The sequence below is a fragment of the Hordeum vulgare genome, chromosome 7H (assembly GCF_904849725.1).
Source record: "Hordeum vulgare subsp. vulgare chromosome 7H, MorexV3_pseudomolecules_assembly, whole genome shotgun sequence".
Classification (NCBI taxonomy): domain Eukaryota; kingdom Viridiplantae; phylum Streptophyta; class Magnoliopsida; order Poales; family Poaceae; genus Hordeum; species Hordeum vulgare.
The window spans coordinates 563,635,367-563,657,084 of NC_058524.1; the positions used below are offsets into that span (position 1 = coordinate 563,635,367).

Consider the following 21,718-nt stretch of genomic DNA (forward strand, 5'->3'; position numbering starts at 1 on the left):
TTCACTGCCTTTTACTCCCTCCGTCCCAAAAATCTTGTCTTAAATTTGTCTAGATATGAATGTATCTAAACATTTTTTAGTATTTAGATACATTCATTTTTAGACAAACCTAAACAAATTTTTTTGGGACATAGTGAGTATAAAACTACGGTACACCTAGACGTACTCCCGAAAAAAGAGAAAAAAAAGGGTTCAGGTTCAGGTTCAGGTACAGGGTGGTCAGGACTTAGAGACAACGAAACGCAAGACAGCGTAGTAGGTGGGGGTCGCCGTCGGAGAGGATTGAGGCCACATCGTCTTCTCCTCATCTTCTACCCCTCCAGGTACGCCGCCGCCTCCTCCCTCTTCCTCATCCCCAAGATTTGCGCGTCCCTTGAACTCGTCAAGCTAAATTCAGTCCCCAATCTCGTTCTAATGGCAAACCCCAATTCGAAGCTCGACTCGAATCCAGATTATCCAGCCGCCCGCCTCTGGCAGTAGCCAAGAAGAATCAAGATCCATCTTTTTAGCAGTTCTTTAGATTGCGCAGCTCAATTTTGATCGAATTACGCAGCACTGAATCTGATACAGCGACACGATTGTCAACCATGTCCGCGAAATTCATTTTTTGTCTTGGTCTCGGTGTTGCAGCTAGGCCATGGCTTCCACCGTCCCCTTCTCCCCGGCTAAGGTCCAGATGTTCCAGGCGACCAACTGCCACGGGCACGCGGGCTTCGGCAGCTCTTTCGCCGTCCCAAGAACCGGACCAAGGCCGCGTTCCGTGGCCGTCAGGGTCAGCAGCGAGCAGGAGGCGGCCGCCACCGTCAGGGCGCCGTCGGGGAGGAGCATCGAGGAGTGCGAGGCCGACGCCGTCGCCGGGAGATTCCCCGCCCCCGCTGCGTTTGTCAGACCGAAGGCCCCCGACGGCACGCCTGAGATCAGGCCTCTCGTGAGCTCCAATCTGAATTTTGCAATGTTGCTTGTGTACAGTGCCGTTGCGAGAAACTGAATTTTGAGGCTCCATGTTTGGTATGTGTTCAGGACATGGCGAAGCGTCCTCGTCGCAACCGCAGGTCGCCGGCTCTTAGGGCTGCATTCCAGGAGACAAGCATCTCGCCCGCTAATTTGGTGCTCCCATTGTTCATCCATGAAGGTTGCCTTGAAATCTACTTGCTTGAATGGTGGACCTTTTGAGGTTTGTTATATAAAGTTTTTCCTTTTGGTGATGATTTACAGGGGAAGAGGATGCTCCAATTGGCGCCATGCCTGGTTGCTTTAGGCTTGGATGGCAGCATGGGCTTCTTGCTGAGGTATTGCAAGTACTGGAAATTGACTTTTTTTTTTCTGAGACTGGGATCGGATTTATCATCTACTCCCTCCATTCCTAAATATAAGTCTTTTTAGACATTTCAATAGGGGACTACATACGGAGCAAAATGAGTGAACCTACACTCTAAAATATGTCTATATACATTTGTATGTAGTTTCCTATTGGAATGTCTGAAAAGACTTATATTTAGGAACAGAGGGAGTATGTTTGATGAATGTATTGAAACTCTAAATGTTTGTTTATTTCCATGTCGCTTGGACCATTAATCTTAGGTAGCAATCAGTATTCAGACCTCATGTAATAATCCAGGCAACTACTCATATATGCAGGTGTATAAGGCACGCGATGTTGGTGTTAACAGCTTTGTGCTCTTTCCAAAGGTTCCGGATGCATTGAAGGTATTTGACGAATATAACTAATAATTTGTCATGTACTTGTATTTGTGCCTCGGAATGACTTGTGCTCTTTATTCCTTCAGTCTCCAACAGGAGTTGAAGCATACAATGACAATGGTTTGGTTCCACGGACAATTCGCCTGCTCAAGGATAAGTTCCCTGATATCGTAAGTTTGTTTCCCTCATTCATTGTATATTGTCGCTTGCATCAATGCTACCAATATCTTTGCTTCTAATCATATATGAAATTTAGATTGTCTACACAGATGTTGCTTTGGACCCTTATTCATCTGATGGACATGATGGCATCGTGAGGGAAGATGGTACTGAAAATTATTACATGGTTGTCTTACGCTTTTCAGAGGTTCAGATATGCATGATATTTTAATCTGCTTGCATGCTGAATTGGTGATAACATGAGAAATGTGCTAGCTAATTCCAAAATATTGTTGTCGGTCTCCTGGTATGAAGGCCTACACATGCATGTTCTTATTGGAGTTTGTAAAACTGGCACCACAGTGGTTGCGGGCATACGGCCAAGCAACTAACATTCTGGTTTTGGTTATGAGCTTGAGATGCTATCATGTAGAACCTGTGAAGCTCCTGGTTTTCAAGACATCGCTGTGCATGCCCTTATTTAAATTTTCTAAAATTAGTATTGAATCACTTGGTTACTGGCTATGAGCCTGAGATAGTATTGTGTACAATTAACAGTCAACAGCTTAGTTAAGTCATTAGTCCACTTGGCACTGAAACTAGAATTTCCTTTTTTTTCCTCAAAATATTGTGCACAAAATGTATTTCCGTGCAAGAGCAGCTGGGTACTTCCCAGATCATCAAAATTAGCGAAAAATGAGAAGGTACATTCCGTGGTCTTTAAACCAGGAATGGCTGGCCCCTATAGCTTTTTTGTAGCCCTTGTGAATGGTGATAAATTGATAAGTAGCGCAAAAAAGTAATTGAAAGTGTGAGCTCGGCTGTATGATGATTATGCTTAAGTTGATTGGTAGTATATTCAGGTGGGGAAGCTCTCCCCACTGGTGACTGTTAAAAAAAAGATGATTATGCGTAAGTTAGAATTTGGAATTACAGTACAAACAATTTTCGTTACTATTTATTTTTTGTCAAATAACGGACGTGTTTCAGAAGACACAAATCACGTGATACAAACTTTCTTCCACCTAATTTTGAGTTGTTTCAATCCCATCAGGAGTAATTCTGAACGATGAAACAGTATATCAGTTGTGCAAACAGGCAGTTTCACAGGTTCATCTCTTCTCTTGGTATTATGTTTTAGACTTGGTTGATGCATATTGTTCACTAACATAAAATTGTTTCATGAACTAAATAGGCACGAGCTGGTGCTGATGTGGTTAGTCCTAGTGACATGATGGATGGTCGTGTTGGAGCAATCCGTTCTGCTTTGGATGCTGAGGGTTTCAATGATGTCTCCATTATGTCCTATACTGCAAAGTACGTACCTATATCATTCATGGCATCATAGAATTTCTGTTATTCTATTTCTACTTTATGCCTTTGTTATCTGACTGATGCATCCACTATATATGTTTTTGCAGGTACGCCAGTTCATTTTATGGGCCATTCCGAGAAGCTTTAGATTCAAATCCACGATTTGGGGACAAGAAGACGTATGGAGCTGAAAACAAAGCTACTACTGTGTATTTACATCCAGTGTACATTTTAGTTGGTTATTGTCTAAACGTCTTGTCCCTTTTGGTTCTGAAGCTATCAGATGAACCCAGCTAACTACAGGGAGGCCCTTCTAGAAACTGCAGCAGATGAGGCAGAAGGGGCTGATATTCTTCTAGTAATCTCTTGCTTGATAATATTCAGTGCCGTATTACCAAGATAACTCCTGTATATGTCGCTCCATAGTCATGATTCCCTTGTGACAGGTGAAACCTGGATTGCCGTACTTGGATATCATCCGACTTCTCCGGGATAATTCCGCACTGCCAATTGCTGCATACCAGGTTAGTTCGTTAGCTGGTCCATGATCCATGTTGATGTGATGTTTTTGCCTTTTCTATCCGGGATTCCACAAGAAACCGAGACCTTGTTGATACTCTATATCTCCGATGCAATCAATGCAATCATTTTAGCAGCAGCACCTTAGGTGCATCCGTGCATATCATAATTCAGCTACCCAATTGTCACTCGCCTCGCCAGTTTTGCCGCACAAGAAAATCTCTTATTTGTCTTATCAATACCCAAGTCATATATTTCATCGTCCTTATCTTCTTTACACAAACATCATCAGTTGGTAGCCATTTCAAGCAGTAGGACAGCTAAAGTACTACAAGCTCACTACGCATTTGTTCGCCCAGACTGTATCATGCCAGAGTGGATGTTCTCTTGGGCAGCAGACCTAAGATTTCAGTAAAAGCCTGAACGTTAATCTATCGTTTATCCCGTGTGTTTTGATCCCAAGTTTTCTCCTTGAGATTTTTCAAAAACTTCACCACCAACAGGAGTTAATCTTAAGAAAGTTGACCAGATTTTATTTTATTTTTTGCTTTTCTATTCCTGCGTGTTTTTGAAGCTAAAAATGGAGGATGATTCTATCGTTGCGTTAGGAAAAGAAAAAAAGTAGAGGTGGTGATATCATCATCTGTGGAGGTTATGAGTCTGAATAAGAAGATGATATTGCTTGCATGGTGTTTCTGTAGTTATACTATGAGCTCAAAGCGAGTGAAATTCTGAACCAATAAAAAGCCTGAAGCTTGATCTATCCTGATGAACGAATACGAGTAAACTTAACCAACTCATACTTGAGGTTACGAATACGAGCCTGAATCAGAGGATGATTTCGTATGCGTTATGTTTTTTTTCTTCTTTCTCTTTTTGGGTTATGATTGTAGCTGAAAGAGATGGTCGAATGATGTACGTAGTATCATGTTGGCTCGTCTTAGTAAAAAGGAGATTGAAAATTCCGAAGCAATCATCATATGCTGTTTCATTCAGGTGTCGGGCGAGTACTCGATGATCAAGGCCGGCGGGGCGCTGAACATGATCGACGAGGAGAAGGTGATGATGGAGTCGCTCATGTGCCTGAGGCGAGCCGGCGCCGACGTCATCCTCACCTACTTCGCCCGCCAGGCCGCCGCCGTCCTCTGCGGCATGGGATCCGCCAAGTAGAAGTACTGGTACGTAGATCGGATCAACCGGTCAACCCCCCTGTGATTAAAGATTTGAGATGTAGAGCTCAGCCGAGGAGCCAATGGGCTTGAGTTGTTGGCCTTGACGTTTGACCCTAAGCACTTGAATAATCCGCCATGCCATCAGTGTACATGATTGTTATTTTATCACTAGCACTTTTATTTTTTTTAAAAACCGAGTATGCATGATTTTTTTTATCCCAGTCCGATCCGATCGCATGCTCCTGGCAGCGACGATGAGTGTGTGTCAAGCAGAGTCTCGCGTGATCCCACCCACGCCGGCTTGTGCTCATAGGGGAGCGGTGGTAGTTTGAGAAAGTGTGAAGGGTGGTTCGTTCAAGCAAAGCACCGCACGGGACCCAACAGTAGATCGCATCGCAGGCAGTAATGCGTGTGCGTCTGGTAAGCAAGCACGCACATAGGATCTCGGGCGGGCGGGAGGGAGGAGGAGTAATTAACTCCGATCAAGTGCTGGGTGGCAAACGGCCATAGCTGGCTGCCTCCAGTAGCTTGCAGGTTTTGCTCAGGCCGACGCAATTGCAATTGCAGTTGCAGAGGAGACGGACGGGGGCTGGCAGCAATTACTTCTAGGTCGTGCCTCCGCTCCGCTCCCACGTGATAGAAATCACGGGCCTCGAAAGATAATGATTTCAATAGTAGCAACTTCCTCCCAAGTCATAACGTTCTGGCACCATCCATCGCGTACAAGATTCACTGGGAGGGATGGAGCCTCCATAGTCCATTCCATGGAGTAATAAAATGGCGGCACAGCTACCGGCGGCCCTAATTGACTAGTCATTCAACATTCATCCGTTTCATTCATTAAGCCATGGCGTGAACGCCCCATCAGTGCTTATCATTCATTCACACCATGCTTGCTGTGGCTCGTATCGTAGTACTACTGCCGGCGTGCGTAACTCGTGTGCCGCAACGTGTTCTCTCTCTCGCATGCATGTGATCGCCGGTCGTGCATATGCCACTACCTACCAGTTCAAGGTCGCATTGCATTGCCATTCATTCATCGAGCATGAGGACCAGTACACCGGTGGTGGGGTAAACAGCAATCCAACAAACAAAAAATTGGAAGAATCCAACGTGGGCATTTTTTTTAGAATTTAATCCGGGATCAAATATCGACATGCTCCCTCTGTAAATAAATATACGTACAACAGAGAGAAAATGTGAACAAAATAGAACAACATGGTGCGCGAGTGAGTGTTGTGATGTGAGCGTCGTATTTCATCCATCAAACATGAACCAACAGGAATCGAAGAAGCAGACAAGGAATGAAAGAATCCACCAGGGAGCCATGGAATTTAATTCTGATCAAATAACGACATAACAAATAGACAACGGAGTGCACAAAATATAGAAGAGCGTTGAAGAAGAAGCTACAGGGAGGGAGATCGATGTGATGATGTACTGGTGACGAACGACGGACTGGCTGGCTGGCTGACGACGAGCGATCCGGCCGTGGAGGCGGCGACCGGGCCGATCGATCAGCCTGCGGCTAACTAGCGGCTACTTCTACGGCCCCGCCGGTGGCGGCGGCGAGCCGTACGCCACCCCGTAGACCGGCGGCATTGGAGGCGGCGGCGACGAGTAGGACACCCCGTAGACGGGCGGGAGGAGCGGGGGCGGCGGCGACGAGTAGGACACGCCCTGGACTGGTGGCAGCGGCACCGTAGGTGGCGGTGGGGACGAGTATGGCATGCCGTGCACCGGCGGCATCCCGCCTCCGCCGCTTGGTGGAGAGGATGGCCCTCCGCCTTCGCCGCCAGGTGGAGAGGATGGCGCTCCGCCTTCGCCGCCTGGTGGAGAGGATGGCGCTCCGCCTTCGCCGCCTGGTGGAGGGGGTGGCGTCCAGGGTCCAGGGGCTGGGAGCGGCAGCGGCGAGGATGGCGTCGGGGCGGTCGGCGGCGTGAGGGCCGGAGGGGCGTACCCGGGGGGAGGTGTTGTGGGTTGGTGGCTTGACGGTGAAGACGCGGACGGCGGCTGGTTGCCGGACGACGGAGGCGAGAAGCCCTGGGATGGCGGTAGGGACGAGGGCGGCATTGCGTGCCTGGGGCTCTCGCTGTGGGTGGGTGGTGGCGGCGCCGCCGTTCCTGGCGTTGTGGAGCCACCGGGCGGGGACGATGGGGTGGACGAGCCCGGCGGCGTAAACGAGCCCGGCGGTGGCGGCGACAGTCTACGATGCCCCCTCGACGGCCCACCCCTCGGAGTGGGCGGCTTGCGGCCTCCGTGCGATCCCCTGCCTGGGCTTGGCACTGCTGATGCCTGACACTGCGACTTGCTGCAGTCGAACGGGCGGGCTGCCGCCGCGGCGCACTGTGCCGGCGGGCGCTGCGCGGGAGCGCCGGGGATGCAGTTCCACCTGCCGTCCGCCGTCGCCACGGCGCATCCCGGCCGATTAGTGAAGAAGTTGTCGTCGTAGGTGAAGTTCCTGAGGCTCGGCAGGCCGCAGACGCTGGCGGGCACCGCGCCCTCCAAGAGATTCCCGGCGACGTTGAGCTCCTGGACGGCCGCCAACCCAGTGACGGTGGCCGGGAGCTGGCCCTGCAGGCGGTTGCCGCTGACGTCGAACACGGTCACCTTCCTGAGCATCCCGACCTGCGGCGGGATGCAGCCGTTGAGGTCGTCGTCGATGAGCAGGATCTCGTTGAGCGTCTCGGCCATCCTCCCAATCGACGGCGGGATGCACCCCCCGAGCCTGTTGTGCGCGAGCACGAGCACGGAGGCCGGCGAGTTGCCGAGGTTGGGCGGGATGGGGCGCGTGAGGCGATTGGAGTTGAGGAAGATGGCGTCGAGCGGGCGGTCGAAGAGCGCGGGCGGGATGGCGCCCTCGAACTCGTTGAACCTGAGGTCGAGGTAGCGGAGCGAGGGCAGCTGGAGCACGACCTCCGGGAAGCCGCCGACGAAGCGGTTGTTGCTGATGTCGAGCTCGTGGAGGAGGCGGAGGTGGAGGAAGGTGTCCGGGAGCACGCCGCAGAAGCGGTTGGAGTTGAGGTGGAGCAGCGCGAGGTCGGGGAGGCCCGCGGGGAGCGAGTCCGGGATGTAGCCGGCGAGGTCGGCGCGGTTGAGGTCGATCCCGGCGACGACGACCACGCCGCCGTCGGCCGGGTGTGGCGCGCAGAAGACGCCGTTGTAGGCGCAGACGTCGGGGCCCGACCAGTTGGCGGTGAAGTTGGTCGGGTCGGAGAAGATGGCGGTGCGGCGCCAGGTCTGCAGCGCGACGTAGGCGGCCCGGAGGCGCGGGTTGGGGAACGCCCAGGACGGCGGCGGGTCGAGCGGCGGCCGCTGCTGGGACGCGGCCGGCGACGGCGCGAGCGCGACGGCGAGCAGCAGCGCCAGCGCGAGGAGGACGCGGCGGCGGCCCGTCATGGCCGCGCGCTGCTGGCGGCGGCGCGCGCGGGGGTGGGGGGATGGGGGAGGAGGTTTAGCTGCGGGGGAGTGAGAGGGAGTGGGGTGGTGGAGTGAGGGTGGAGTGATGGAAGGGGCAAAGGTGGCAGGGGGGTCACATGGAGGGTTAACGCGGAACGAGAAGCTCGAGGCAGAGAGAGAAAGAGAGCGTGTCGGTCGGGCCGGGCGGGGCCGGGCCGAGCTGGGCTGGGCCGGGCCGGCCGAAGAGTTAAACGTTCACGGCGCAGACGTGTGATGTGTGTGTGCGAGTCGTGATGTTTTTGGTCCGTGCTATGATATTTTTGAATGTTTCGCCCGTGCAAAATCGAACCAAATGGGAATGGTAAATGGATGGCCGTGGCTTCGTTACTAGAACGGCTCTGACCCAGTAATGTTTTTCATCCGTGCGAGCCATGTAGCTGGAGAAGGCTTACAAGGAGAAGACTTGGCATCGTCATGGCGGCAGAGATTCAAGGAGGGGGATACCGCGTACGAGCTACAATTCCAACTGCTCATCAGTCATCACAAATCAACTTCCATGGAGAAAAATCACAGGTCGTACTCAAACTCAAAGAGTAGCCTTCGTCCATTGGGGAGAGGGCTGTTGTTCTGAGTAATAATGCTCCAGCGCTAAGCGGCAGATCTTGTTCTTAATCGTCGATAATCTAAGTAACCGTGGAGATTAAGAAACTGAGAGGTTTCTTTGGGCTTCTCGGGTTCTCCCTCGACTTATCATGAGTGTTTAAGCTCGCATATTGTGACCGATCAAGATGGTCATGGCCAGATCTAATCTAGTACTAACCCAAGCACTGCAACCGATGATCGTATGCAATACAAAAAAATACGCATTTGAAGCAGTAGTGGTCGACGGGGTTTTGTAGTGTGCACCATGGCGTGCTCGTGGAGTATTTGAGGATTTTTTTTTTTGAAACGGAAGTATTTGAGGATTTCAAATAGCACTAAAGTATCCATACATGAGGGCTAGATTAAAGCTAGTCACATCTAACCCATAAAAAAAACTATCCCATCCAAGAGGTGTTAATTTGAGCTAGTTCTCACGGGGCCAGTGAAAAATCACTTTTCTCTCTCTATCCCGTCAGCCAAGAGGTGCTAATTGGAGCTAGTTCTCGTGGGCCCCACTAAAATACCACTTTTCTCTCTCCATCAAATGCATTTATTGTGAATCTAACCCAGTCATTCAAACACCTCTTTGGCTAGAGTTAGTTCAACGTTAGTCATGAGCGAGAAAGTAACTCTAACCTCTAGCTAAGTTAGAATATCCAAACAGGGCCTAAGAAGAGAACCTGGAAACAAGAAGTGTCATTATCGAGGCATTGCCCAATAACTCGATCAAGCTGGCCATCGTGTGATCAACATGTATGATTCCTAGACGACATCGATCATGTACTCATTGTGAGCTCACAAGTAGTACGTTCCTCACTATACCATGAGTTAGGCTTGATTTTGTCCTCAACGGACACCAACTCGAGGAGTCCAAGATGGATGTGGTTCGTTATTGGCTATTGTGATGTGAATATGATGCATGCCCAAGGCAATGCCCATCATGATGATGTAATATTGTTGTCAAAATTAGTGTGATTAGTAGTATTGTTTTCACTAACTCAAAAAAGTAGCGTGTGTTGTCCATTTGAAGAAATTTTGCGGTATGGGCATGATTAATGAGTGAGTACAAGAAGATTGTGTTGAAGCTTCTCGCTAGCTTCTTACTTCGGAGATGTTTCCTTCTTATGGGGATAGCATTCACTTATTTATGTCCTTCATCCCTGATGATACTATTGAGCATAATTTTGATTACTCACTTGGTTATCTTGTATTCATCCATGTTTACAGATTTCTCATAGAACACTAGAATGAGCTCAAAATAGCTAAGTCGGCTACTCCCTTCGGATCACTAGTCTTTGTTGCTCCAATATGTTTCTTTCAAGTTGGAGTTTCAATTATTTACATCATAGATCATGTGGAATCTATTAGCAAGATACTGAGGTTGCTCACCGTTAAGTCGGGAGGGCTAGGCATTATGCTTGAATATATGGCTAAGGCTAGGAGGATAGACGACATAGGATATCAGTGTTCAAAAGTTCTATGGCGGAGGCGTGCGGCTGGCATGCATAATATTTGTTGTCAAGTGTTACTTTCGACTATGAATTTATTTATGCCACTAGTGTAAAAGTGTGCATGCAGAGCCAACACTAATAAAATGACTTTGCAAATGGATATTGACTGTGATAACCAACAGAAAGACTAGCTAAGTTAAGAGGGGGGCACTGCCCCCTCCCCTCATGACACCACATTGTATTTCTCCGACAAAAAATGTCTCTTCAAATGTTGAACTAGTTTATAGATGGCAATTCAAACAATCAATTATGTATAAACCTATTGCCTCACAATTAAATAATGATGAGTCTAGTAATATGAACTTGATTTTTGAGAGATTGTAATTTTGTCTTTGTAGATATGCTTGATTGATAAAATCTATAAAATATCTTATATTCTGCGTGGGAGGAAGTATGCATTTTCAAAGAAGAACTATTATATTAAACAATTTAGTGTGCGTCTCACATTTTTGTCTTCTATTTTGGGGATTCCTAAGGCCCGCTTGGAACAAGTTAAAAGAATGTTATAGGAATTTCCTAGGAATAGAAACCTATAGGAATCTTTTCCTATTTACCTTTGGATTGTAGGATTGGACTTGAAGATCACATATAAACCATTTATTTCCTTTCCATTTTGTGGGTTCTAAAGATTTCCTCAAACCTCATGTTTTCTCTCCCTTTGTGAGGTCCAATCCAACATGTGTGTTGCTTAGCCCTCTACTCCAAAAAAATTCTCAACGAACTTCCTAGAGAGCATCCAACCTACTATACATATGAACCTACAAGCCATACCTTCATTTCAGATGCATACAAGAACCTACACGCCATGCCTTCAAATTCCTGCATTTTTCTTCATGTGCTTTTTCGTATACCTTGTTCGTAAGAGGGCTTAAAAATTTATAAGTAAAACACAATGTTTATATGTTACACGCTCTCGAATTATGCATGATTGGAATGCGTAAATTAACATCAAAGTGTGGTCAACACGATATAGGAAAACAACAAAATTATAGCATGAGCTATGAGGATCAAACCAACTTTTGACTTCTAGAACGAGTCACAACTTAAGTTTTCAAGCCAAAAAGAGCTGGGTGACATGGATCCCTTGGCTAGAGGATGGATCTTGATCTAAATCATGTTATTTTCTTGTAGTATGTTGGATGCAGTGTTACTAGTCGTTTTGTAATATTGGAGCGACAATTTGCGGGAGTTAGGATGTTTTCTCCTAGTTTGTTGTTAAACTAGTTTTAGTAGTGGTGTTGGGTCATGTTTCATTTTGGGTGGTGATGGCGTTTTAGGTGTAAACAACTCTCTAGTTTCTTTAGTGAAATCAGGGCAATCGTCCCTTTTGATCAGTAAATAAAATTCTTGTAAGGAGAAGAGGGATCAAAGCAGGGGTAGAGCTACGAGATGACGAGGGGGCATGCGTCGAACCAATGTATCATGGCACATTTTTTGTATGACGAGGAAAAAATAGTGCCCCGTTCCCAATGATGATCTCAAGCCACGTAGTCCACCACTCAAGAAAAAGAGCCATGTCTCGTGAGCGTGCCTATATCTCTTGTTTACTCAGTCGAGCTTCTGATTTGTCGAAGTGTGTGCATGATTATATGATCCGACCGAGTTTATGATAGTATTGCCTCATTTTCTTTTCTATTTTTTCATATTTTTATTTCATTTTTTGAATCCATTTTTACTTTTGTTTACGCTTTCAAATATTCTAAAAATATATATTACACAAATATACTTTACATAATGTTTTGAAAAATATTAATCAAGCATTTGAAAAATGTTGAATTAATGTGTATACAAAAATGTTGATCATGTATTAAAAAATTGATGAAATATTTTGATCATATATACAAAAATATTAATCAAAGAGTTGGAAAATATTAAACAAGTATTAAAAGTGCTAATCAAGCATTGGAAAAGGCTAAATGTGTGTAGGAAAAATGTTGACCATCCGATAAAAAAGTAATGAAACTTTTTGATAATCGTATATAAAAATATTAATCAAGCACTTAAAGAAAATGTTGAAGAAGATTTCAAAGCTATTAATCAAGCATTTCAAAAATGTTAGATATGTATAGAAAAAATATTAATCTTGCATTGTGATAATTACACTTTTGTCCTTAGTCACAACCACCCATGGGGTTGCCTATACTTTTCAGCTCTACTCAGTTTTGCCCTTAGATTTCTTTGAGAGGTCGTCCGAGTGCTCTTTGTCCGTTTGACCAAAACTTTAAGAATTCATAATAAAATCATATGAACTCATAAAAATGAAGATAAGATATCAAAATGCTCGGAATGACATTACCTTTGCGTGCACTTCATTTGTATCCAAGAAAAAGATAATATTTAAATAACCCGACGTTATTAATGTTATTAATATTATTAAGCATAAAAAGGTATAAACAATACTTTTTCATGAGTAAAAATTACATACAAGTGATGTTTTCTGAACATCCTGATATCTTATTTGTATTTTTTTGAGTTCATATCAACTTGTTATGAATTCTCTAATTACTTTGACCACTACTTTGAAAGTGCATAAGAAGTTGATATGAACTGGAAAAAATGCAAATGAGATACATGATGTTTAGAAAACATCACCTCCATTTGCATGTAAGTTTTATTCATAAAAATATATTAATTATACATTTTTATGTCTACTAATCTAAATAACATTAATAACTTTAGGTTGTTTAAATAGTATTTTTTTTTCTTGAATACAAATAACATGGACATAAGGGTAATGTCATTATGAACATCTTGATATATTATTTGCATTAGTCTAAGTTCTTTTGAATATTTAAAGTTTTGGTCAAACGGTTAAAAGGCACCCGAATGACCTCTCAGAAAAATCTAAGGGTAAAAGTAAGCAGAGGTGAAAAGTAAAGGCAAAAGCCGTGGGGTGATTCCCACAAGGGGCAAAAATGCATATGTTCCTTAAAATGTGTATACAAAAATGTTGACTATGTATTAAAAATGTAATTTATATTGTAAAAATGTTAAACATGTAATAAAAATGTTGTTGACAGACAAAAAATATAGAAAGAAACAGAAAAAGAATAAAAAATGGAGAAAGAAACAAAATAGACCAAAAGAAAAGGAAATGAAAAATAAAACAGGGAAAAAATTAAAAAAGGGAGAAAAAAACAAAAGAAAACAAATTCGAAGAAAACCGAATAAAACGAAGGAAATGGAGAAAGAGCAGAAAAACAAGAAAAAACGAAAGCATGTGTAAAACGAGTTCTTTTCCTTCTAGTAGGTTGCGCCCAAGTTATGTAACACTAATTCGATATTGGCTAAGTGGATATTAGTGTGATGAAGAAAATAGAAGGTCGTGTTTTGGATCCCACACGACCTCCCTTTTTTACTTAAACTTAAAAATGAAATCGCTAGTGAGCTGGCCCGATTACTCTAGACACTTCATCGAGAGATCCGTGCGTCTCGGTGAATGCGGTACATAGCTCTCGCGAGGTCTCGTAGTGAATAGGGATCTATCTGATCCATGCATCATTTCATAGTTTCACTACCGACGCACGCACGACACACATCTCCACCTCGCGTGACTTGCTGAATGGGACAATTTGCATCACTAATCAACACCGGCTCCGGTGGCACGGATGCCCGAACCTACACCCAACGGGCAAGGAAATTTGCTAGTGAGTCATCTACAATTCATCATAAGTAATTTATATACCGGCAAACTAATCTGTACCATAGTATAAGCTAGATAAATTCTTGAGTTAGGTTAGATCGAATAATTAGAGGCAATAATTTCTTTTTTTATCCTCACAAACATTTATTGTAAATTAGGCATGACACGTATATTAGCTTGTTCTGATTTAATTTGTTCATTGTCGCCGATCTGTATTTTTGTTTTTCTTGTAGTCATCAAAACGAAGACAATGATTTATTTTTTGAGAAGGCTAGATCAAGCTCACAAGGTGAACCTATTGGTGTCGATGATTCCAACATGACTGAGTATGGACAAGGTAGTGGACGGAATAACACTCATCCTATTCCTTTAGATGATCACACTCTATATCAGAATATTTCAGCATTTGTAGAAGTTCCACAGCAAGAGAGACTTGTAACAACAAATTATATTAAATGTTGGAATTATGCCCTAAAGGCAATAATAAATATAGTTATTATTATAATTCCTGTATCAAGATAATCGTTTATTATCCACGCTATAATTGTATTGAATGAAGACTCATTTACATGTGTGGATACATAGACAAAACACTGTCCCTAGCAAGCCTCTAGTTGGCTATCCAGTTGATATAAGATAGTCAGTGTCTTCTGATTATGAACAAGGTGTTGTTGCTTGATAACTGGATCACGTCATTAGGAGAATCACGTGATGGACTAGACCCAAACTAATAGACGTAACATGTTGATCGTGTCATTTTGTTGCTACTGTTTTCTGCGTGTCAAGTATTTGTTCCTATGACCATGAGATCATATAACTCACTAACACCGGAGGAATACTTTGTGTGTATCAAACGTCGCAACGTAACTGGGTGACTATAAAGATGCTCTACAGGTATCTCCGAAGGTGTTCGTTGAGTTAGTATGGATCAAGACTGGGATTTGTCACTCCGTGTGACGGAGAGGTATCTCGGGGCCCACTCGGTAATACAACATCACACACAAGCCTTGCAAGCAATGTGACTTAGTGTAAGTTGCGGGATCTTGTATTACGGAACGAGTAAAGAGACTTGCCGGTAAACGAGATTGAAATAGGTATGCGGATACTGACGATCAAATCTCGGGCAAGTAACATACCGAAGGACAAAGGGAATGACATACGGGATTATATGAATCCTTGGCATTGAGGTTCAAACGATAAGATCTTCGTAGAATATGTAGGATCCAATATGGGCATCCAGGTCCCGCTATTGGATATTGACCGAGGAGTCTCTCGGGTCATGTCTACATAGTTCTCGAACCCGCAGGGTCTGCACACTTAAGGTTCGACGTTGTTTTATGCGTATTTGAGTTATATGGTTGGTTACCGAGTGTTGTTCGGAGTCCCGGATGAGATCACGGACGTCACGAGGGTTTCCGGAATGGTCCGGAAACGAAGATTGATATATAGGATGACCTCATTTGATTACCGGAAGGTTTTCGGAGTTACCGGGAATGTACCGGGAATGACGAATGGGTTCCGGGAGTTCACCGGGGGGGGGGGGGCAACCCACCCCGGGGAAGCCCATAGGCCTTGAGGGTGGCGCACCAGCCCTTAGTGGGCTGGTGGGACAGCCCAAAAGGACCCTATGCGCATTGAAAGAAAAATCAAAGAAAAAAAGGAGGAGGTGGGAAAGGGAAGAAGGACTCCACCCAACAAACCAAGTAGGACTCGGTTTGGGGGGGAGACCTTTCCCCCTTGGCTCGGCCGACCCCCTTGGGGCTCCTTGAGCCCCAAGGCAAGGCCCCCCTCTCCCACCTATATATACGGAGGTTTTAGGGCTGATTTGAGACGACTTTTCCACGGCAGCCCGACCACATACCTCCACGGTTTTTCCTCTAGATCGCGTTTCCGCGGAGCTCGGGCGGAGCCCTGCTGAGACAAGATCATCACCAACCTCCGGAGCGCCGTCACGCTGCCGGAGAACTCTTCTACCTCTCCGTCTCTCTTGCTGGATCAAGAAGGCCGAGATCATCGTCGAGCTGTACGTGTGCTGAACGCGGAGGTGCCGTCCGTTCGGCACTAGATCGTGGGACTGATCGCGGGATAGTTCGCGGGGCGGATCGAGGGACGTGAGGAAGTTCCACTACATCAACCGCGTTCACTAACGCTTCTGCTGTACGGTCTACAAGGGTACGTAGATCACACATCCCCTCTCGTAGATGGACATCACCATGATAGGTCTTCGTGCGCGTAGGAAAATTTTTGTTTCCCTTGCGACGGTCCCCAACAGTGGCATCATGAGCTAGGTTCATGCGTAGATGTCTTCTCGAGTAGAACACAAAAGGTTTTGTGGGCGGTGATGTGCGTTTTGCTGCCCTCCTTAGTCTTTTCTTGATTCCGCGGTATTGTTGGATTGAAGCGGCTTGGACCGACATTACTCGTACGCTTACGAGAGACTGGTTTCCTCGCTACGAGTAACCCCGTTGCTCAAAGATGACTGGCAAGTGTCAAGTTTCTCCAACTTTAGTTGAATCGGATTTGACCGAGGAGGTCCTTGGATGAGGTTATATAGCAACTCATATATCTCCGTTTTGGTGTTTGCGTAAGTAAGATGAGATCCTACTAGATACCCATGGTCACCACGTAAAACATGCAACAACAAAATTAGAGGACGTCTAACTTGTTTTTGTAGGGTATGCTTGTGATGTGATATGGCCAACGATGTGATGTGATATATTGGATGTATGAGATGATCATGTTGTAATAGATAATATCGACTTGCACGTCGATGGTACGGCAACCGGCAGGAGCCATAGGGTTGTCTTTATACTAATGTTTGTGCTTGCAGATGCGTTTACTATTTTGCTAGGATGTAGCTTTAGTAGTAATAGCATGAGTAGCACGACAACCCCGACGGCGACACGTTGATGGAGATCATGGTGTGGCGCCGGTGACAAGAAGATCGTGCCGGTGCTTTGGTGATGGAGATCAAGGAGCACGTGATGATGGCCATATCATGTCACTTATGAATTGCATGTGATGTTAATCCTTTTATGCACCTTATTTTGCTTAGAACGACGGTAGCATTATGAGGTGATCTCTCACTAAAATTTCAAGACGAAATTGTGTTCTCCCCGACTGTGCACCGTTGCTACAGTTCGTCGTTTTGAGACACCACGTGATGATCGGGTGTGATAGACTCAACGTTCACATACAACGGGTGCAAAACAGTTGCGCACGCGGAACACTCGGGTTAAGCTTGACGAGCCTAGCATGTGCACACATGGCCTCGGAACACATGAGACCGAAAGGTCGATCATGAATCATATAGATGATATGATTAGCATAGGGATGCTTACCACTGAAACTATACTCAACTCACGTGATGATCGGACTTGAGCTAGTGTAAGTGGATCATGAACCACTCAAATGACTAGAGAGATGTACTTTTTGAGTGGGAGTTTAGTGAATAATTTGATTAAGTTAAACTCTAATTATCTTGAACATAGTCTAAGTCCACTTTGAATATATTTGTGTTGTAGATCATGGCTCATGCGACTGTCACCCTGAATTTTAATACGTTCCTAGAGAAAGCTAAGTTGAAAGATGATGGAAGCAACTTTGTAGACTGGGCTCGTAATCTTAAGCTAATCTTACAAGCTGGGAAGAAGGATTATGTCCTTAATGCTGCGCTAGGAGATGAACCACCCGCTACGGCTGATCAGGATGTTAAGAACGCTTGGTTAGCACGTAAGGAGGACTACTCAGTAGTTCAATGTGCAGTCTTGCATGGCTTAGAACCGGGACTTCAACGTCGCTTTGAGCGTCATGGAGCATTTGAGATGTTCCAGGAGTTGAAGTTTATCTTTCAGAAGAACGCCCGGATCGAGAGGTATGAGACCTCCAATAAATTCTATGTTTGCAAGATGGAGGATAACTCGTCTGTCAGTGAACATGTGCTCAAAATGTCTGGGGTACTCAAACCGTCTAGCTGAGCTGGGGATTGAACTGTTGGGGAACGTCGCATGGGAAACAAAAAATTTCCTACGCGCCCGAAGACCTATCATGGTGATGTCCATCTATGAGAGGGGATGAGTGATCTACGTACCCTTGTAGACCGTACAGCAGAAGCGTTAGTGAACACGGTTTATGTAGTGGAACGTCCTCACGTCCCTCGATCCGCCCCGCGAACTATCCCGCGATCAGTCCCACGATCTAGTGCCGAACGGACGGCACCTCCGCGTTCAGCACACGTACAACTCGACGATGATCTCGGCCTTCTTGATCCAGCAAGAGAGACGGAGAGGTAGAAGAGTTCTCCGGCAGCGTGTCGGCGCTACGGAGGTTGGTGATGATCTTGTCTCAGCAGGGCTCCCCCCGAGCTCTGCAGAAACGCGATCTAGAGGAAAAACCATGGAGGTATGTGGTCGGGCTGCCGTGGAAAAGTCGTCTCAAATCAGCCCTAAAACCTCCGTATATATAGGTGGGAGAGGGGGAGCCTTGCCTTGGGGCTCAAGGAGCCCCAAGGGGGTCGGCCGAGCCAAGGGGGGAAGGTCTCCCCCCCAAACCGAGTCCTACTTGGTTTGGTGGGTGGAGTCTTTCTTTCCTTTCCCACCTCCTCCATTTTTTTTCTTTTTCTCTTTGATTTTTCTTCCAATGCGCATAGGGTCCTTTTGGGCTGTCCCACCAGCCCACTAAGGGCTGGTGCGCCACCCTCAAGGCCTATGGGCTTCCCCGGGGTGGGTTGCCCCCCGGTGTACTCCCGAAACCCATTCGTCATTCCCGGTACATTCCCGGTAACTCTGAAAACCTTCCGGTAATGAAATGAGGTCATCCTATATATCAATCTTCGTTTCTGGACCATTCCGGAAACCCTCGTGACGTCCTGATCTCATCCGGGACTCCGAACAACATTCGGTAACCAACCATATAACTCAAATACGCATAAAACAACGTCGAACCTTAAGTGTGCAGACCCTGCGGGTTCGAGAACTATGTAGACATGACCCGAGAGACTCCTCGGTCAATATCCAATAGCGGGACCTGGATGCCCATATTGGATCCTACATATTCTACGAAGATCTTATCGTTTGAACCTCAGTGCCAAGGATTCATATAATCCCGTATGTCATTCCCTTTGTCCTTCGGTATGTTACTTGCCCGAGATTCGATCGTCAGTATCCGCATACCTATTTCAATCTCGTTTACCGGCAAGTCTCTTTACTCGTTCCGTAATACAAGATCCCGCAACTTACACTAAGTCACATTGCTTGCAAGGCTTGTGTGTGATGTTGTATTACCGAGTGGGCCCCGAGATACCTCTCCGTCACACGGAGTGACAAATCCCAGTCTTGATCCATACTAACTCAACGAACACATTCGGAGATACCTGTAGAGCATCTTTATAGTCACCCAGTTATGTTCCGACGTTTGATACACACAAAGTATTCCTCCGGTGTTAGTGAGTTATATGATCTCATGGTCATAGGAACAAATACTTGACATGTAGAACAGTAGCAACAAAATGACACGATCAACATGCTACGTCTATTAGTTTGGGTCTAGTCCATCACGTGATTCTCCTAATGACGTGATCTAGTTATCAAGCAACAACACCTTGTTCGTAATCAGAAGACGCTGACTATCTTTGATCAACTGGCTAGCCAACTAGAGGCTTGCTAGGGATAGTGTTTTGTCTATGTACCCACACATGTAAATGAGTCTTCATTCAATACAATTATAGCATGGATAATAAACGATTATCTTGATACAAGAATTATAATAATAACTATATTTATTATTGCCTCTAGGGCATAATTCCAACAGTCTCCCACTTGCACTAGAGTCAATAATCTAGCCCTCACATCATCATGCGAATTACATTGTAATAAATCTAACACCCATACAGTTCTGGTGTTGATCATGCTTTGGCCGTGGAAGAGGTTTAGTCAGCGGGTCTCCTACATTCAGATCCGTGTGCACTTTGCATATATTTACGTCCTCCCCTTCGACGTAGTTGCGGATGAGGTTGAAGCGTCGTTTGATGTGTCTGGACTTCTTGTGAAACCGCGGTTCCTTTGCTAAGGCAATGGCACCCGTGTTGTCACAGAACAAGGTTATTGGATTTAGTGCGCTTGGCACTACTCCAAGATCCGTCATGAACTGCTTCATCCAGACACCCTCCTTAGCCGCCTTCGAGGCAGCCATATACTCCGCTTCACATGTAGAATCTGCTACGACGCTTTGCTTGGAACTGCACCAGCTTACCGCACCCCCATTAAGAATAAATACGTATCTGGTTTGCGACTTAGAGTCGTCCGGATCTGTGTCAAAGCTTGCATCGACGTAACCTTTTACGGCGAGCTCTTCGTCACCTCCATACACGAGAAACATCTCCTTAGTCCTTTTCAGGTACTTCAGGATATTCTTGACCGCCGTCCAGTGATCCACTCCTGGATTACTCTGGAACCCACCTGCCATACTTATGGCCAGGCTAACGTCCGGTCTAGTCCACAACATTGCATACATGATAGAGCCTATGGCTGAAGCATAGGGGACGGAGCGCATATGCTCTCTATCCTCATCAGTTGCTAGGCACTGAGTCTTACTCAATCTCGTACCTTGTAAAACTAGCAAGAACCCCTTCTTGGACTATTCCATTTTGAACCTCTTCAAAACTTTATCAAGGTATGTGCTTTGTGAAAGTCCTATCAGGCGTTTTGATCTATCCCTATAGATCTTAATGCCTAGAATGTAAGCAGCTTCTCCTAGGTCCTTCATGGAGAAACTTTTATTCAAGTAATCCTTTATGCTCTCCTAAAACTCTACGTTGTTTCCAATCAGCAATATGTCATCCACATATAATATTAGAAACGCCACAGAGCTCCCACTCACTTTCTCGTAAATACAAGATTCTCCAACCACTTGAATAAACCCAAATGCTTTGATTACCTCATCAAAGCGTTTGTTCCAACTCCGAGATGCTTGCACCAGTCCATAAATGGATCGCTGGAGCTTGCACACCTTGTTAGCATTCTTAGGATCGACAAAACCTTCGGGTTGCATCATATACAAATCTTCCTTAAGGAACCGTTAAGGAACGCCGTTTTGACATCCATCTGCCAGATTTCATAATCGAAAAATGCAGCTATTGCTAACATGATTCTGACGGACTTAAGCATCGCTACGGGTGAGAATGTCTCATCGTTGTCAACTCCTTGAACTTGTGAAAAACCCTTTGCCACAAGTCGAGCTTTATAAACGGTCACATTGCCGTCAGCGTCCGTCTTCCTCTTAAAGATCCATTTGTTCTGAATAGCCTTGCGGCCCTCAGGAAGTATCTCCAAAGTCCACACTTTGTTCGCATACATGGATCCTATCTCGGACTTCATGGCTTCTAGCCATTTATTGGAATCTGGGCCCACCATTGCTTCTTCATAATTTGCAGGTTCATTGTTGTCCAACAACATGATTGATAAGACGGGATTACCGTACCACTCTGGAGCAGCACGTGCTCTCGTCGACCTGCGTGGTTCGACAGAAACTTGAACCGGAGTTTCATGATCATTATCATTAACTTCTTCCTCAACCGGCGTCGCAACGACAGAGGTTTCCCCTTGCCCTGCACCACCATCCAGAGGGATGAGAGGTTCGACAACCTCGTCAAGTTCTATCTT

The 21,718-nt window shown here is 45.7% G+C and overlaps 2 protein-coding genes across 3 annotated transcripts; one reads left to right on the forward strand and one right to left on the reverse strand.

Moving 5' to 3' along the window:
- The first annotated feature begins 217 nt into the window (after positions 1–217).
- LOC123412380 (delta-aminolevulinic acid dehydratase, chloroplastic) lies at positions 218–5,058 on the forward strand. Of its 2 annotated transcripts, XM_045105327.1 has the most exons (13): positions 218–323; positions 631–928; positions 1,021–1,132; positions 1,216–1,289; positions 1,639–1,707; positions 1,788–1,871; positions 1,958–2,027; positions 2,915–2,970; positions 3,056–3,177; positions 3,282–3,353; positions 3,451–3,532; positions 3,621–3,698; positions 4,690–5,058. In XM_045105327.1, the coding sequence occupies exons 2-13, from the start codon at positions 638–640 to the stop codon at positions 4,861–4,863; spliced, it is 1,284 nt and encodes a 427-aa protein (XP_044961262.1). In that variant the 5' UTR covers positions 218–323; positions 631–637; the 3' UTR covers positions 4,864–5,058. The 2 variants fall into 2 exon arrangements, with proteins under 2 accessions (XP_044961262.1, XP_044961261.1); XM_045105326.1 differs by lacking the exon at positions 218–323 and having other exon boundaries at positions 331–928.
- A 1,112-nt stretch (positions 5,059–6,170) lies between these two features.
- Positions 6,171–8,375, reverse strand: LOC123412381 (leucine-rich repeat extensin-like protein 7). The gene has a single exon (XM_045105328.1). The coding sequence runs from the start codon at positions 8,262–8,264 to the stop codon at positions 6,411–6,413; it is 1,854 nt and encodes a 617-aa protein (XP_044961263.1). The 5' UTR covers positions 8,265–8,375; the 3' UTR covers positions 6,171–6,410.
- Between the last annotated feature and the right edge of the window lie 13,343 nt (positions 8,376–21,718).